The sequence below is a fragment of the Mycetomoellerius zeteki genome, unplaced genomic scaffold (genome assembly GCF_001594055.1).
Source record: "Mycetomoellerius zeteki isolate Tzet28-1 unplaced genomic scaffold, Tzet1.0 scaffold73, whole genome shotgun sequence".
Taxonomy (NCBI): domain Eukaryota; kingdom Metazoa; phylum Arthropoda; class Insecta; order Hymenoptera; family Formicidae; genus Mycetomoellerius; species Mycetomoellerius zeteki.
Window position 1 is genome coordinate 3,789,239 of NW_017257753.1, and position 18,825 is coordinate 3,808,063.

The 18,825-nt window shown below is 35.6% G+C and overlaps 2 protein-coding genes across 7 annotated transcripts in view; both read right to left on the reverse strand.

Moving 5' to 3' along the window:
* Window positions 1–2,756: 2,756 nt before the first annotated feature.
* On the reverse strand, window positions 2,757–6,043 carry LOC108729338 (uncharacterized). The gene is made up of 3 exons (XM_018458396.1): window positions 5,968–6,043; window positions 4,636–4,960; window positions 2,757–3,453 (listed from the first exon to the last, which is right to left on the reverse strand). The coding sequence occupies exons 1-3, from the start codon at window positions 6,026–6,028 to the stop codon at window positions 2,757–2,759; spliced, it is 1,083 nt and encodes a 360-aa protein (XP_018313898.1). The 5' UTR covers window positions 6,029–6,043.
* Window positions 6,044–11,273: 5,230 nt separating this feature from the next.
* Window positions 11,274–18,825, reverse strand: part of ERR (estrogen-related receptor) — a 28,481-nt gene continuing 20,929 nt past the window's right edge. For 2 of the 6 annotated variants that reach the window (XM_018458505.1, XM_018458503.1), the window contains exons 2-9: window positions 15,806–15,952; window positions 14,774–14,917; window positions 14,580–14,709; window positions 14,130–14,336; window positions 13,937–13,981; window positions 13,548–13,688; window positions 13,255–13,457; window positions 11,274–12,928 (exon numbers count right to left, since the gene is read on the reverse strand). In XM_018458505.1, the coding sequence (XP_018314007.1) occupies window positions 12,590–12,928; window positions 13,255–13,457; window positions 13,548–13,688; window positions 13,937–13,981; window positions 14,130–14,336; window positions 14,580–14,709; window positions 14,774–14,917; window positions 15,806–15,946 (1,350 nt within the window). In that variant the 5' untranslated portion in view covers window positions 15,947–15,952 and the 3' untranslated portion in view covers window positions 11,274–12,589. Of the gene's footprint in view, window positions 12,929–13,254; window positions 13,458–13,547; window positions 13,716–13,936; window positions 13,982–14,129; window positions 14,337–14,579; window positions 14,710–14,773; window positions 14,918–15,805; window positions 15,953–18,825 lie in introns of all 6 variants that reach the window. The other 4 variants (XM_018458506.1, XM_018458508.1, XM_018458507.1 and 1 more) reach the window with 4 other exon arrangements.

Consider the following 18,825-nt stretch of genomic DNA (forward strand, 5'->3'; position numbering starts at 1 on the left):
GTGAACGAATCCGCGCGACTGGCGGCGGAGGCGCCGCGATTCCGAATGATGATTCCGCGGAAATCCCGCGATTGAATTCGAAATCATGATTAGTTTCTCAGCTTACTTTTCTCCACACTCTTCGTTCTCGTAGTCTGGCGAAAGTTTCAAACTGGAATGCTCCCTTATCGTTCCTCCGATTGATTTACATTTGTTTAATAAAGTAACGCGGTCAATTCCGCTTGCTCGCGGAAGCCGTTCTTCGTTGCCCTTATTATATTAATTTGGAAGAGTCACTGTTGAATTAAATTTTGAATTCCAGGCGAACGTTCTTCAACAGCATGTTGAACTGCATCCGCCTAATAAAAGAACGTTCGCCTGGAATCCAAAATTTAATTCAACAGTGACTCTTCCAAATTAATGTCGCTTCCGCGAGCAAGCAGAATTGACCGCGTTACTTTATTAAACAAATGTAAATCAATCGGAGGTAATGGCTACTTTTTGAACCAATAAAAAATTAGGTCCAAATTCCAAATTGTAAAAAAATCACATGACAATAACTATCAGGTTAGGGCGTGTTCGGATTCCCACCCGGGTGCTTCCCGGATGTCATGTCATTCTTGTTTAAAGTTCGGTAGGTTAACAAGGATGGAGTGACACCTGGGTGGCACTCGGGTAGGAATCTGAACATAGTCTAAAACTAGAATCAGACTACGCATTGAAGATTAAAGGTTTGTTCGCGTCGCAAGCTCCAACATGCTCCAACGTGCTCCTACCATAGTTCCTACTTACTCTAATCGATCATTGGAGTGAGTAAGAGCTATGATAGGAACATATTGAAACACGTTGGAGCATGCGACGCGAACAAACCTTAAGATTGAAGATTAAAAGATTGAAATTTGATCAATCAAAACAATAGGAACTAAAATTCCTTTGTGCTCATTGGTCAAATTTCAATCTTCAACCTTCAATTTCAGTCTTCAATGCGTAATCTGATTCCGGCCTTAAAAGATTGTTTTGTTCTCTGTGACCTCTGAGTTGCACCGGAAGAGTTGCTTTTCTTAAACGTGAGTGTGAATCGGACCGCAACCTTATTGAACTGGAGTCGCTATAACTCAACCATGCGAAACTCGCGGTACAATCGCTGCCGATATACTCGTGAATGCGCGGGACCGACATCATATACATATAATGCCGTTATATATCCCATCGCAGTCGTATAAATCTCGATTTTTGTAGGACTGCGAATACTTCGTGCATTTCCGCGGGTGTGTGCAACACGTGCGCGTGGCAGACGATATTCCAGCGTCGAAAATAGATATATCGAAACGTCGTGCCGCCGAACGTTCTCCACATTCCGCATTTCCGAGCGTGTAAACAACACATACGAAACACGCAAAACAGAGCGAAATAAATGCGAGTCACGATTGTACAAAAGGTAAATCATACACTTCGATCAAATTGTATCTCGCTCGATGCGGTATTGTTCTTTCCACGCCGTGTACCTTTGCGTAATAATATAATAATAATACACAGAGACCAACGTTGTATTTTAATAGAAAACGAAACGCTCTTACTCTTCAGATTTATCAGTCGACAAGATAAACGTCAAAAATTGGCGAATCGTTTCGCACAAATGTCGCTCGTGTAAGAATATCGGAACAAAGATATATTGAAAGATCGATTTTATTGAGATTTTCTGTGAGATATCGGCAAACGTTTATCTAGCGAAGCCTGATGTACCGAATGATAAGCTCGTGGAGGAACATTGAGAAAAATACAAGAATATGACATGTATTATATATATTCTTTTCGTTTAATTTGTCCTTTTTCCTCATTTTTTTTTTCTTTACTCTCGATCGAGATATCGCCCGCATATTTTGTGAAAATGCGTAAAATGTGAAACATATTTTTATATAATGTATAGTTTCATATTTATATTATATAATTTATATATTTTTTTTTATTAAGTATATGTGTGTTTTTTATTAAGAGAGAGAGAGAGAGAGAGAGAGAGAGAGTATGTAAAATTATATATAATATAATATAATTTATGGTCTTAAATTTATGTTTGATCTTGGTACGATTTTGGTGTATATAGATCTAAGAATATTTATGCATTAACTCTTTAGTTTGATGAGCTACCAAGTGATCGAGTCAATCGTGTGTCTGCCGCCAAATAGCGAATTTAAAGTTAGTTTTAAAAAGTGTCCAAAATTGATATTTCGCCCGAAAATGTCCCTTCCACATCCGAATCACAATTATTAAAATCACAACACGTATAAACACGCATATATGAATTACACTGAAAAAAAATATAGTCAATTTTAACAAATATTTAGTTCAATACTGCCAACTAAATATTTATTAAATATAAAGATGTATTTATTTGATACAAGAAACATTAATTTAATTTAACAATCATTCTTTTTACTGAACAAATATTTATTTATTGTAAGTAAATGTTTAGTTAGCAGCATTAAACTAAATATTTATATTAAAATTGATATATTTTTTTTCAGAAATTTTATATTTATAAATATGTAGGTATATATAGATATATATATAATAGAATTATTTATCCCCAGTATTTTCAATTGAAAATTTTTTCTCTTCAAATTGTCTATGTAGACATAAAGATTATCTTTCACAACTTTTCATATTTTATAGCACACAAATGTTCGAAAGTAGCGGAGACAAAGTTTTAATAAAAATAAACTCTCCGACTGTTTCATACATTGCATGAAGACACTCACTTTAAGAGTTCCCTTTACTCTTTATGTATTCTTACTGACGCCATAAAACTGCCTGAAGCTTTCGTAAATGTCGTTATTCAATTTCAGGCGTTTTCGCGACTTCCGCGGACCTGTTCTAAATCCACTTCGCATTCGATATGCCGGGGCTACGCTGGCGATAGTTAACGGCGACTTCGTAGGGAACGTCACGTATCGCCAGAATTCATTTATCGGCGGCGACATCCTGACAATGGTGCGATCTCTTCCGCGATCGCCAATCTCGTTATCCTCGATAGACTTCGCCTTATTTTTCACGATCTCGAATATTTTACTGCTCGGTTGTTCTCGCGTGACACTCTTCAAAGATTGTTTCAAGCAGTTACCGAGTATCCTTATTGCCGCTTTTTTCGCGTCGTCCTGATGATACGTGATCGTCGTGCCAAGATCGCTCGACGACGTAACGTTTTGACGTGTCGTGTCGAATGAAGCGAATGTGATTGTCCCATTGGGACTCGACAAGTTCTTCATCGTCGCGATTTCGATTACTGTCGTCGAGTTCGGCTTTATCCTCGAGTCTTTTTTGCTGGCCAACCGCGTTGCATTCAAAAATATGCATGGACAATGATTAATCACATTGTTACTCGAAATTTCGGCTTCCAAGGAATTATTGTTTGGGCAATGCGGTTGTCTCGTCTTGTCCTCAGCTACGGTCGTCATCGTTTCTTCTGTCATAAATTTCCTGAAGTGAAACCATTAAACCAATTAGTGTCATCAAGTTCTATCATATTTTGGTAGTTTTAATAAAAAAAAAAAAAGAAAGTTCTTTTTATTAAAAATAAATATATAAATTCATTCATGATTTATTGCAACTTTTTAATTGAGGTACCAAGAAGCTGTTAGCAGCGGAACTTTTGCGTTAAGGATTAAAGTAAAAAAATTGTCGAACAAATTGGATACGATTGAAACGCCTTGCATATATACGTAAAACTTGCGTGGATTTAGACCGGTCCCGTAATGGTAGCAATTCGATAAATTCATCATCCAGGACTTCTCTCTTCTCGTTCCTCTTAGCTTAAATCCCAACTTAAATAGACGCGAAACGTGTACTGGACTAAAGTTCGAGCGAGTTTGATTACAAGGGAACGTGTCTCCAACTGCACTTACCTTCAGCAAATAAGCTACTGCTGAATTGTTAAAGCTCATTTTCAAAGAATCATGCGATTCGCGCACTTAGAGTTTTCGCGAGAAACTTCCGTCACGTTCTGCAAATCAAATATTTAACGAACGTATGCGCTATTTTAATGCATCACCGAAACACGTAATCACTCGTGATAAGAGAGGAGAATAATTGTTCGGAGTGATTGACTATTCGATTATATCAAATCTAGTAAGATAATTAACAAAATGAAAACGGCGACGTTTTCCAAGGAATCGGAACGTATCTTCCTCGCTCGAAGAAAAATACTTACGAGGGAAGTTTCACAACTGTCTGGAACCGATTTGATTCTCCATGAAATATGATTCTCTTGAAACTGTACAACTCTTGTTTAAAAAATTTTTTCCATCTTTTATACTTCCGACGATATTCGCTTCGTAAGAAAAATACCGTTTTTTTTCAAAGGGGTGTTTCACCCTTTAAACATGAGTTAGAGCACATATAAAAAAATCTTAGATTTTCGTGTTTAACAATATATTTCATGGAGAATCAAATCAGTTCCGGACAGTTGTGAAACTTTCCTTGTTAGAAAAACGTAAGATAGTAAAATGTAAGCAGTAAACGAATTGACCAATCACGATAGAGAACTTAAAGCAATAATTGTGTTCTCTACTGTGATTAGCCGACTCACTTAGGTCTTATTTCCTTATTTTTTTCTATGTGTTTCTGGCTTTAGAAAAAAAAAAGAAATTCCTTTTGGCTTACTTTGAGATTTTCGCCTCAGAATCCGTCACTTCAATACGTTCCTCCATTTGATAATAAGCAATTATCAATATTCGCATCAACCGAACGAGTTTAAGCTTGATGATTGACCCATTAGGTTGAGCTTCTTGAAGCAACAACAGTCTGGCCCAGTCCGACTTTAGCGTACCGAAGGGCAGAGCGGAAATTGGACATTTAAATCCGGCGGTCATCATTTTTACGGTAGGCACGTCCATGAGATTTAATTTGGACAAATGATTCTCGATCTCGTCGACATCAAACCTGGCCAGGTCTAAACAGCGATTTGGAATACCATTCGTGCATTCCGCTGCAAAAGAAGAAAAAATATATCGAAAAACTTGTTTCTCCTCTCAAATCAATTATAAAGTGAATTTTTCTTTCTTTTACAGAACTACTAAAAACTGTAATATTATTATAAACCCTCAAAATTTCTTCTTTTTTTTATAAAGGTGGAAATAGTCCTTCGATCACGTTACGTGGCTCAGTTGTCATTAAATTTTCTTCATGGGAAATCGACCGTGTTAATCCTTTGCGGTTCGAATTATTTCTCAAACGAGCAAAGATCAAACGTCTCATCTTCAATTTAATTTAAAGACAATTTTAAACAATTCATATCAAAGTTCAAATAGTATTTATAGTCCTTAATTTAAAACCTTCTTAAATACAGTCTTAAGATGTCATATTGATATCTTAAACGATCACGAAATAAGAACGAACTATGAATATCGGTTTACTTATAATTTTATATGCTCTACAATATAAAGAATGTCTGAAAAATCAAAATACTTAATATAACAAATTATAAAAGTTAGATTTCAACATTTAACGCGAATTATAGATAATTTAAAGCGGGTTTAATCGGCAGGTCTAATGAAGAATTATTATTTGCAGAAATTCATGAAGATTTTAAAAATATAGTTTAATTTTGTTATCATAATCGAGTGGTTGAAGAACAGTGTAAAAAAAAGACCAATGCAAGATCTAACTTGATATGGGATGTAAAATCAATTGTCATTACCCAAACAACACAAAGTCTAAAATTATAACATAAGACGTTTTTAAGTCGTCTTTTAGACGCAAAAACCATCTTATGACCTGATTTTAGACAGTTTTTGTTGTCTGGATAATTTCGATTTTAAATTCTATGTATTAATTTTTAAGCCCACGGTTCTTATTCTTATGATATGCATTCGTAATGCAAATCCTAAAACAATGTCTTGTCTGACACGTTTCGCGATAATTCAATATCGTTAAAGAGTGACGAACAGTCGGAGATCTCTTCAGGAAACATGAAATAATATAGCGTGTACTTACTGTTGAGAATTAACGCCGCGCAAAAAAGAATTAAAACGTACGATAACATTTCTCGCGACATTTCGCTTCTCGAACTGTTCGCGCGGACGAGCGACGGTATGCGAGCACCTCGTTTCGTTAGGATCGGCACATTTTCAAACGCAAACACTGACGACTCGCGGTACGGTAACACGTGAAATACAAGGCCTCGCGATTCTCGCTTCTTGTAAAGCGAGAGCTGCATCCGATCCCTCCGCGCCGCGATAAACGTCCAGGAATGCAGAAGTGTTTTTCAATCGCTGTTATATGGCAGGTCAACTTAGTCGAGAACTTCCTTTACCGGTAACGAAACGAAATCATTGAATCATCATTATAGCGGCTACAACATTAACGCATTAAATGTGCGCTTCCTGTTGAAAACTGTAATCAGAATTTCTTTAAAATTTCCAATATTAAATATTTTAACATAGAGCTATGATCGGAGTTAAAAAATTATGCTGAAACAAAATTCAGTGTTAAATAAAGCGTAACATTTTATAATTTTTTTACAGCTTCAACGAGAAGAATTAACTAAATTTCCAATTTGTTGAAAATTGTTGATGGCCGCTGACAGATGTCTGAAAAAATTCTCGGCGATTTCTGTTGCATAATAAAATAAAAAATCGTATTTTCAAGTATTTATGAAAAAAGAAAAAAATTATTTGTTCTATATATGGACGATTGAAGGAGTAATGAATAAAACATTTTATAATTTTTTTACAGCTTCAACGAGAAGAATTAACTAAATTTCCAATTTATGTTGAAAATTGTCGATGCCCGCTGACAGATATCTAAAAAAATTCTCGGCGATTTCTGTTGCATAATAAAATAAAAAATCGTATTTTTAAGTATTTATGGAAAAAGAAAAAAAATTATTTGTTCTATATACGAACGATTGAAGGAGTAATGAACGAAGACACTATTACCGAGGTAATTCCATACAGCGTGTCGTTTGTTGATTTATTTTCTGCATCTCGTTGTAGATATATCGTCATCTTAATACACTCATTCTCTTTCTCACTTTTTCTCATACAAACTATTCTAATTATTCGCGTTATGAAACTCCGCCCTGTTTGCAATTGCGTTGCATCGACAATATTGATACATTTATATTATCTCTTCGGCCTCATTTTTTTTTACAGATACATACCAAATTATATAGCGCTCTCTCTCTTTCTCTTTCTCTCTTTCACACACATACAACATACATACATATAAAAATTATGTATAGAATCTATCGCGTCATAATTACAAAGTAACTACGTACATATTTATATAATCATCGTAGAAGCAGTATCTCTCTTCTTACAGACGCGAATCACATCGACGGACTTGAGACAGGAAAAGTGATGACTCGTAAGACAAAAACTAAAAAAGCTCAACAATTTCGCACGATTTTTATATTACAATAATTAAGGGAAAGCCTGAAGAGAAACGCAATCGTCCAAATCCGCACTTACGAACAGTTCGCTCTACAAATATAAAAAAAATCTCGAAATATCGCAGCCTGCCTGCCATACATCTCTGCACGTATACGTTTATACACGAACATGTATACAATACACTTTCAGTGTAGACGCGTTTGTGTCGTTCGCGTCACAGTGTAGTTCGCGTATCGCAAAATCGATAAGGCAAGATCTCTGCCCCCTGTCGAAGGAACTTACTTAGCCACGGATTATTAGCGCTGTACAATCGTCATATCCTTATCCTGACGTCGGGAAAGAAGAGAGTCACGTCGCATCACATTTTTTTTTATCTCGCGAAAGAATCTTCACTATATCTTGAATTGTCCTTTCACAATAAATTACACGTAGTCTTAACCACCCTTCTAATACGAGATCTCAATGAAATAACACATCACCGTCTGACAAGTCACGCGCGTTCAAAACAAAAAGTTTCAAAAGAGATGTGCGGCGACGAAACACAAGTTTTGTAAAATTCGACGATTCGGGAGTACTTCTTTACCACAAGAAAATAAAAACCTAGTCCCTAATTATTCCGCACCATAATGTCTTACAATAATTATACTTTTATAATAATTAATCCATCATAATAGTTCCATCCTCGCCGCGTTTGCTTTCCCTTTCGTTTCCACAACAATTATCTGCCCTTCGTAATCTCGCAAACTTCCTACATAACGCATCGTATTTTTATTTTAACGCTCTATTCTTTTCCCTCGTTTAAATCTATCGTTTTATTTACTACTTCTATAATGTTTGACAGAGATAAATTCGCTTAACTATTTGAATGTGCCTATCGTTTGTATCGTGTTTGCTTGCTTGCAACCCTGAGACTACGATTCTACCGCCATGGCGAATCGGTGATTACACATGTATATTATATGTACAAAGAAAAAATGCTTGAGAGTATGAAACTTTCCGGCAGCGTACATAACAATACCTGACGCTTTCTTTTCTTCTCTCTCATTCTCTTTCTATCTTTTTTTCGATGAGGCGACGCACGCGAAAATATCTGCCCTTTGTACGCCCTTAAAATCTTTCTGTGTCCATCGTGCCGGCACGATTGGAGGGCCTTGAGGGGGTAACTTTGCGACAAATGAAACAGCAGGAGTTGCACGATTGTTAGTAATTGATCGTAAACTTGCGGAGGAAAAAGTGGTTCAGAAATTTAGCGTAAAGAACGGAAGGAAGAAGTCGGGACGAAATCAGCGAAAATTATCCTCATTTATCTCTCAAGTGGAAGAAGTTGGGACAATATGGAAACTTCGAGGGATGTATCTGTGGATCAACGGATATTTTTAAAACCACCGCGGTTCCTTCAATACGCGCGTACAACAAAGGGGTGAAAAAAGAAACATTAATTCTACAGATTGACTCCAGCAACAATGGAATATGCAATGTGATGCGCCCAGTAATGCAAATATCACAGTTAAATGGGAAAGCTCGTTAGCCTCAACGAAAGACAAAGAAAAACATCGGTATCGTGTTACATGGAGAATGTCATCAGGGAAAAAGCCTTTTTTTAAATCTTAATGAGCTTGAAATACGTTGATGTACATAACATGGCGAAACACAAACTCTCCGCGAAGTAAAACTTCAGATATTTCTGCAATTTTTTACAAAAACATTCGATCTAAGAGTGTTACTCATAGAGCACAGAATGTTCCAGCAATATTACTGGAATATTCTGTGGTTTAAGGATCATATTTTCAAACGAGAAAAGGAAAATAAACATTACTCAAACAACTATGTACGAATAACAGCCAAAAAAAGCATTTAGTGTTTTCAGGACTGTCCAAAAAAACATCAGTAAAAACATCATTAAACAACATTAAATGCTCACTTTTACTATCTTTTGTTGAGACTAAAGCTGCCTTTTGTAAAACATTTTTGGATGGCATTAATTTCCATACAATACAAAACATTACAGCAATGTCACTGCAAGAAAATTGGAATTGCTAAAATATTTTTTAGTAACATTGCAGTATATATTTGTAATTGTAATGCAACATTGCTACAACAATATAATAAAATTCCAAATATCATCATGTAATTATAAAAGTGTTTTCCACGTCTTTATATTTCCCAAGTAATAACTTTTCAACTTTTATCATTTTCAAGAAAGCAATATAATTTACTAGAAAATTAAATCGGGCGCAAATATCTGTATAGAAAAACAAATTCAATTTGACTGTAATAGTTTCTGTTTCTTTTCTTTTTTATTATATTAGTTAATCAAGAAAATAGTGATAGAGAAACTATAGATAACTATAGATAGATTACTAGAGAAACGTGAAGAAGAATAGCGAGTGCGAGATTGAACCGCAAATTGTTTTCCACAGATTTAAATGCAGAAAGAATAAGGAGAAAGACTCTCATAACCTACGAGCAGAAAATAAGGACAATTAAGGACAGCGAAAGGATATTATTTTGTTATTAAGGAAAGTGAACTGCGTATCCTAACTTTATTGCACTCTAGACCCATGATGATAATCTCACGATGTAATTACGAGGTCTATATGCGGCTTTTACCACTTCGATCTTCAGAAAATGATTTTCTAATTAAAAAGATACGGATATTACTTTTTGCTAGAGTTGATAAAAAAAATGTTTTAAATAGTTTAAAACATGCTTAGTTGATGTTTTTAATGTTTTGCATGTTTTTTTTATAGTACTGTATAAAGCATATTTGAGACATTAAAAACATATTTAAGAAGAAACACAGTATGTTTCAGTCTTAAATAAAAACATTTGTCTTTACCAATCCTGCTTTTTGCTATAAATTATCTATTGTATATAAGACATAAATAAACAAAAAATAAGAGAAAGAATTGAACATGAATCTATTATTTTGTCTTCTTAGATGGCTTACTATTAACTCTAGCTCTTAATTCTAAGAAAGCTTAATTTCAGATAAACTTCTTCCATACAACTGAAATGATTATAAGCGAAATTGATAAAAACCGCTGTAGACTCGCGACTGATAATCGTCAAACAAACCTTCATGAAATTTACTCATTTTCTATATATCTCTCGTTTTCTCAAAAAAATTTCTTATCGTGAAAGGCATGTATAATGTTATGATTGCGCATAAATGTGTCGATAATATTATGCTCGCTGATTTTCGTAACAATGATAATAATTAGTGACAACTAGATAATAAAGATCCCTGAATATAATAATGGTAATAATAGTGAATTAATAACCAAGCTCTAGCGAATTAAATTCAGCTTTGGAATTGCCTATAAGAGCTGACACTGGATGAATTTGTGTATAAAAATTTTTATTCGAGTTTAATCTCAAGGACTCTCTTGATTGCTTCCCTCCTTTCCTTTATATTTTCACCAGCATACACATAGCATATTCACGAATTGCTAGTTTAAATGTCAACGAGCGAGTAATCTATTAAGACGACTAAACATATCGTTACAAGTACATATTATGTAAGTCATTATATTAATTTTTATTAGTCACAATAATTTATAAATTAATAATTGTTTTATAAAATATTCGAGTTAATCTAGAAATTAAATATATATGGCGCTCGGACTTAGTAACAAACTTTTTACAACCACATATGGATAACATAACTCGTTATAGAACAAAGTGACTCTATTTGCTTGACGATTACACTTTGTAATGTACTTTTAGTATACATATGATATTGAAAAGGATCAAAACTGTGATCGAAACGTATATCTATTATATTTATAACTCTTGAATAAAAATTTTTATACATAAATCCATCCAGTGTCAGCTCTTCTAGGCAATTCCAAAGCTGGTAATAATAATATTAATTGTATATCAATGTAATAATAGTGATCGTAATGTGTTATAAAAATAATAATATTAATAATTATATATTAGCAATAATATATTTTTCTGTTTCTTCTCTTATGTGGCACGGGCATAACACGATCGTTTTAACAACCGGATAAATACTTCTATCGCCAACAAAAGCATGATAATATGGCAATTACCTAACCGACAATTCTTAAAATATATTTCAAATACAAAATCCCAATTTTCTGCGTAGAAACAGCGTGTCTCCAATTGAGAAACAATTTAGACATTCTACCCGCTATCTTTCTTCCGTTCGCTTTCTCGCATCTATTTTAACTTGATCTCGTTTATATTGTACAAAGATGTATTCTAAGATAATATACAGAGACATATCTTTCTCTATATCGCTATAACTATGGATGTTCAATACAGCTATCACAAATAGATCGATTAACATGATTCGATTTCTTTTCACATTTAAGCTATTATAATTACAAGGGTTAAATTGCAAAAAAGGCAATATGTATACATATATATATGTAACGCACGGGAGGTGATTCAAATCGCTCCTGTTAAGATACATAGTGAATAAAACAAAAAAAAATATAAAAATAAACAATGATTAAGAGAATAGAGAAAATGCCATTCAACAACAGTAATTTTGATTGCTGATTCTTAATATCAACGATATCATGGCTACGATGTTAAACACCCACAGTTATTACATCTTATAATTACTATATTCAGTGTTACGATCATGACGATCGAACGGAAACACTTTATTTGGTAATAAAGCCATCGATTGGCTTCCACATACACCTATTCCTAAAATGAGTACTCTGAAAGTCTTCTCGCATCTTGTACTGTTATGTTCCAACATAAAAATTACATTTTTCCTCCTTTTTTTCTTTCTTTCCTTTATTTATCTTTCTTTCATATTCTCTTTCTGTACCTGTAAATGGGGTACTCGACAAGGAAAGTTTAGATACTTCGAACGAAGACTACACATGTCTGCCATTTAGAACGATTCGTGAATCACAACAAACGATGACAAACGGAGACACTGTTCGAACTTACACTTTCAACGTCCTTTTCGCACGCAAAAAGAAAGAAAAAAAGAATTAAAAAATTACGAGTTTATTAGAAAATAAAAAAGATCGATAACTCCATTTCTCCCACGCACTAACACTCACTGGTGTCTTCAATAATGCAACGACACACCGAAAAACGTGCTCGAAACAATGATATACAATAATATATAATCACACGATGGTAGTGAATATCATCAGCTTACAATAAACAACGGTATGATCCTGGTGATAGGCGATCAAGTTATCAAATTTGAGACGATCAAGCGTATCTCATCGATAACAAACGTTCTCCAACATCTCCTCGAAAAGCTTGTTCATTGGTACTTTGCCTATTCTATACACATTGGACCAGAAACGTCTAATGACCCCATCGGCCTGTCTGAGACTGGGCAGTACTAGTAGCATGTTTTGCGTGGCTCGGAGTGCTTGACCCGGTCTCACTGCCGCCACACAATCCGACAAGGAATTCAATATCGAATCTCGGAAACGGTACAGCGCCTGGGGTTCGTCAGATTTAGCGTCACTATTCGCTAGGATCAATGCCTTCAGCACATAGTATTCTTCTCGCGTTAAACCTAACCGCTGGATTCTCTCGACGATTTGCATACACTGTTCAAAAAGAAACAATACAATAAGAATTTGCACACTGGTGAATCGTAAAAACGTAAACACAACAAAGCAATTTATCACGTTAGCTTTCTGTTTCGTTATTGAAAAAACTCTTTCTAAACGACTTTAAATATATATTTGTGAAAGATAAATATGAGAGACTTTCGATAGTATATGTATAGCATATAATTTTTCTTTATTAAAACTTATTAAGTTATTCTGAACATAATAAACAAATTTATTTTTCTGTTTAATAGTATTTAAAAATATTAATAGTAGTACTAAGGTATATAACTGTAGATGAACTTTTACAGAAAATTACTTACGTGCGTATAAAGCTCCGTACAATGGCATTCACGCGCGAGTCGTTCGTCCAATGTAAAATCTTGCGCAAACCTCAATCTGCCATTGTTAGGCGTACTTCTCCATGCCAGAGTAAAGGTTAATACCTCAGCCCAAGTAGTTTGCAGAAGCCGCATTTGATCGTTCAACGCTAAATTGGTGAACCCTGGAATCTGCTTGGCCCAACCTGTAGGAAAACGGATTAAACATTCACTAAACAAAGAAAAATTTCAATCATAATTAATTATTAACATACAATCACGCGTCCAATAATTACCGATTATGCTGACTAATTCTCGGTCATAGAGATCAGATAGTTGTGCGAGGGTTCTCTGATCCGCATCCTGCGTACTCGGAGCATTGCTCACTTGAAGTATGTCCGGTTCGCAGGCCGCTAAGGCTTCGACCAACTTGTTGTCTGCAAAAGTCGAGACACGATGTGCCTCTTTATTTATATTGTCATAAGGTAAAGCGATAAAATATCAAATTAGTAAACGCTGATAATGAAAATTTAATACTATAAATGAAGAAAGTTTATAAGCATTAAAGAAACAATGAGATGTGATAAATAAATTATAAAATTAAATTAAAACTAAAATATCACAATAAAGCAAATCACATATCGCACAGGAATATACACGGTAACAATTATATTTGATAGCTTACTTATCGTTTCAGTAGAACCTGCCGACGCTACGTCGGCTACGTTAGCTTGAAACGTGAAACATTGAGTAATGAAGAATAAAGTTCATGATAAAAATGGTCTCTCGAAAGAGGGAATATATTTCTAATAGATGTCTTTCTTTTCATTATATGATAAAATAGAGATACGATGATACGAAAAATTGATACCAAGTACCTTCTAGTGTGGCATTCTTGATCGGAGTATAAGGATCCGTGGATCTTCTGTACTTTTGTCGACCGCCTCGAACACGATCCAATCTCACGCCTTCCTTCAGCATTCCTTGCCGCAAACATTTCTGAAATCTACACGCCTGGCACGCCTTACGTCTTCGTTTGTTTATCTCACACTCGCTGTTCGCCGGACAAGTGTATTCGATATTTCCTGTAAAATTACTGGCTATTTTATCGTAATATACACGATCTGTTGTCCCAAATAGCACCAACTGTCTTCAAACCTATAATTACAAAAGGCCACGTGCATCCAAATATACAGTCTGGAATATGCAATAGATCGTTTGTATACATATGCAAATACCGTACGATCGAAAATGCACATTAATGTAGTCCTTGGTGCTATCTGGACGAATTATTGCGACCTGTTACGGAAATCGATAAGCCCGCTTACCTTGTATAGTTCTCTTGAAGAAAGCCTTGCATGCTTCGCACGAGGCAACTCCGTAATGGAAACCGCTCGCAACGTCACCACAGACAAGGCAAAGTCTCCTGGGCATCATATCTTCTTCCTTAATACCGTCCTACAGAAACGACAATTCTTCACAACAGTTCAAATATAAATCATCCCTAATATAAACTCGTTACCCGGAGAAATATTATCGCGATGCGATCACGCACCTCTGGAGTTCCCAACGGCTGCGTCGTTGAAGAACAATGATGCATCTCCGGACTCTCGGGATTACCGTTGCTATCGCCGTAATCCGTAATGTCTAATTTCGTGCATATTGACTGAAAATATATGATTAAAATAATGATTAACATAAAGCACTGTGAAGAAATATGATAAAGGTTAATGTGTGTACAAAGAAATATATATACATATATATATGAAATATAAGCCACAGCAAAATTATTGTAAGTGCCAAAATTGTGAAAATGCGTTATAGGGCGCGTTTACACCTTGACGGAAAAGCAGAAAGCGGAAAAGCAACAGCCAATTAGAACCCGCGCTGGTAGTTTATAATTTCGACTTTTTGTACTACTTACTACCAGCGCGACTTGTGATTAGCCACTGCTTTTCCGCTTCTGCTTTTCCGTCAAGATGTGAACGCGCCCTTATTGTATGAATGGCTTGTAAATGATGTTCTATCACGTATTAACATTTGGCGCAGTGGAAAGCTGTTACAAACAAAAAAAAATGAATAGTGCAACTCATAAACTATCAAGTTGTCCATTGTACTGGCATTTTTACTTGGACTTACAATGTTTTGAAATTTTAACAACTTTATGAATTTTTAAAATTAGAATTATTTAATTAGAAATTGTTGTAGAGATTGATTGTTCTATTATATATCTTTAATTATTATATAAACATTTTTATAGAATTTTTTAAGCGAGTTTTAAAGAAAAAATAAGTTATCCCTTTCTTTTAAAAAATTAAAACAATGGCATTTATAACATTTTTGCTTTGATATGCCTCATGTATATGAAACATATACATAAAATAAGAACTGTACGAAGAAATATACAAATAAATATAATTGAAGTAATAATTAACGATACAATATGAAGAAATATCGAAATACAATAAGAAGATATATGTGAAAAATCAAATTAAAATAATAATTAAAACAAAAAATGTGCAATATACTCAATAACAAATTCCCTGAACAATACCTCCTGATGCTGAAGAGTCGTGGTTGGCGAACACACTTGATAGTTTTGCGTGGGCGTTGTTGGGTTATCGATTTCCTGCTTGATGTTCGGCATTGTCCTGTTATTCCCGATCACGCTTTCCATGGTAGCGTCAGACATCATGCAGACCTGTCGGGGTACGAGGAAAAGAAACGTACAGTTTTCGAAATAACACGTCGCCAGTCGCGATCGCGGATACCCGTATTATTGTTAACGATAGTAAAAGCGATAGCTTAGCGCGAAAATACACGAAATATCACCCGTCGCCTTCTCTCTGCAGTCGGAGCTGCACTTCTTTTTTGCGCCTGCTATATTTAAGCACGGCCAACGCCTCGAGCATTTTTAGAATTGACTTCAGAGAATTCATGGTACCGCCATCCAATATCCTCAACGATCACGCTCTGCTCTCCACCCTTGGACCACCCTCGGTGGATCCTACATGCAATCGAGTACACGCAAATCGGATTCGTCGGATTCGTGCAAAAACTGAGAAGCACTATCGTTACGAATCGCGTGTAAACACTATCTTGCACGAGCACGAGATATGATTACCCGAGGCATACACGGTTGCCGATTCGACGGTAATTCTAGTCGTTGTTTAAGACTTCGACGAAACTTCGGTTCAAAACATAAATTGATTTCCGTCCTTGTTTATATGTTGAAAATGTTTAAGTATCAATTTCTGTATATATACATAGATAGTCCAGTATTTAAAATCCGAAACAGAAATCGGAAATAAATCCAAAGTACACTTGAGATAGAAATTAATAATCACGAATGACCAGTATTAATATACACGTGATTGATAAAAAACATGATAAAGTATTTACTTCGAAACGAATAACAGCATATATACAAAGAATGATAAAGGATTTCTTAGCTGTCAGTAAAATATTTAGATGAGAAGAAAAAGAATTAAAAAATAAATTTTTCGTAGAAAAAAGATCGAGTTAAAGTATTAAAAAAAACATTTGTTGAAAAATATCTTATAATCTAACAGTTGTAATATAATAAAATATTACAACTGACGCTAGATACGAAATAACTGCATCCTAGAGTTAATAAGAATTATTTAAAATGTGACAAAAGATACTTTGAATTTGAAACGGATAAGGCCAGTGTCAGATACGTATTGAAGATTGAGATTGAAGATTGAAAGATTGAAATTTGATCAATCAAAACAAAAGGAGCAAAAATTTCTTTGTCTTCATACGTCAAATTTCAATCTTCAATCTCAATCTTCAATAGTATTCTAATTCCGGCCTAACGGCATGTAGAAATTTATAAGAAAATCCTTAGCATCCAGTGTGGAACATTTAGAGAAGAAAAAGATTGTGAAAATTGAAAGATTTAAATTTGATCAATCAAAACAAAAGAAGCAAAAATTTCTTTGTCCTCATAAGTCAAATTTCAACCTTCAACCTTCAATCTTCAATCTCAATCTTCAATAGTATTCTAATTCCGGCCTAACGGCATGTAGAAATTTATAAGAAAATCCTTAGCATCCAGTGTGAAATATTTAAAGAAAAAGAATTCGTTAAAAATTAATTTTTCGTAAACAGATTGCGAGTTAAAATATATATATATATATGTGTGTGTGTGTGTGTGTGTGTGGAAGCAAAAACATGTATGGAAAAGGATGCTTTAACAGTTGATGTAATAAAATAATGCTATGGCAATGCTGAATACGAGACAACTGCGCTCTGGATTAGGTCGCTGGTGAACAAAGTAACGGTGAAAGGATTGCGTAAGTCCTCTTTCTCTCCTTCCATTCTGTTCGGCATCATGTGTCGTGTGCCAGCAGAAAGCGAGACTCGCAGACGGAAGGGAGCGAGGTGCAGCATCTAGTCGGCCTTGAACTTGATTTTTTTTCAGATGCAAACACGCTTCCATTCGGCAAACCCAATATGGCATATCCGGATTCGTATTCGAATCTCGCATCGGCGTGTGTTCGAATCCTCACGAAACTTAACCGGGATTTTTCCTCGAAGCGTTTTGCGTACAAAAAAAAAGCCAATCATGATTTCATTTCTCGTTCCCATGGATTCAATTGTGATTGATCGTCAAAGTGGACCTTGAAACCGAGACGAAATAAACGCCACGGAACAGCAGAAAACTCGATGTGAATCGCTACCCACGTCCGTTTAACACTTTTTTTTTCTTTTACGAACAGAACTTGAATCGTAATAGCAATATGCCAAGACCAATGATCTCGGAGCCACCTCCCTTCTGCATGCACGTCGCGGGCATAAATCTAAAGAGGATCGCGGCAGAGAGAGACGGCTAAAGCAAGCTTATTTAGTGCGGAACATCAGTACAACCGGTCCTACGTTTGTTCCAATATATTCTAGCGGGACAGGTTGCATACGCGGAGGAAAGGGTTGCGTAAGTGTTTCTCCTCCCTCCTCGTTCGAGCCACGTTCGATTGAGAGCTCGAAAGGCGGACATGAGAAAGACAAGAAGGACGGTGTAAGAAAGGCCGATCGAGAGAGAAAGAGATATGCCTCGCCGGCCTTGAACTTGACTTTTCTGCGAGAGAGCGAGAAGCTGCCGCGTTCGCGAAGGCCGCGGAGCCACGCCATCGCAATTTTAGACGCCGAGCGCCGGCGGAAACGGCCGACAACGGCGGCCTTGGGCCTCTCAATCTCGTTTTATCTCGTTTTATCTCCTCCTCTGTCCTACCTTCCTGCCTATACGTCCGTGACTCCCCGTTCCGCTGCGCGCCGACGCGACGCGACACGATCCCGACGCTATTACCGACAACTTAGCACCCCACTTTTAGAATATGAATATAATTGAAGAGGCTCAGCTTCTTCCTCAAAAAGAAACGAACTAAACGTCTGAACTAAACGTGTTTAAAAAAGTCAATCACAGCAATTAAACGTAAAAAAGCAATTAGATCCAAAGGTCCTCCGAAGCTACGTGGTTTCAATTTAGCTCCAATCTGACATCTTCCTGAGAAATTCTCCAATTCAATTCCGATTTAAAAAATCAAAAATAAA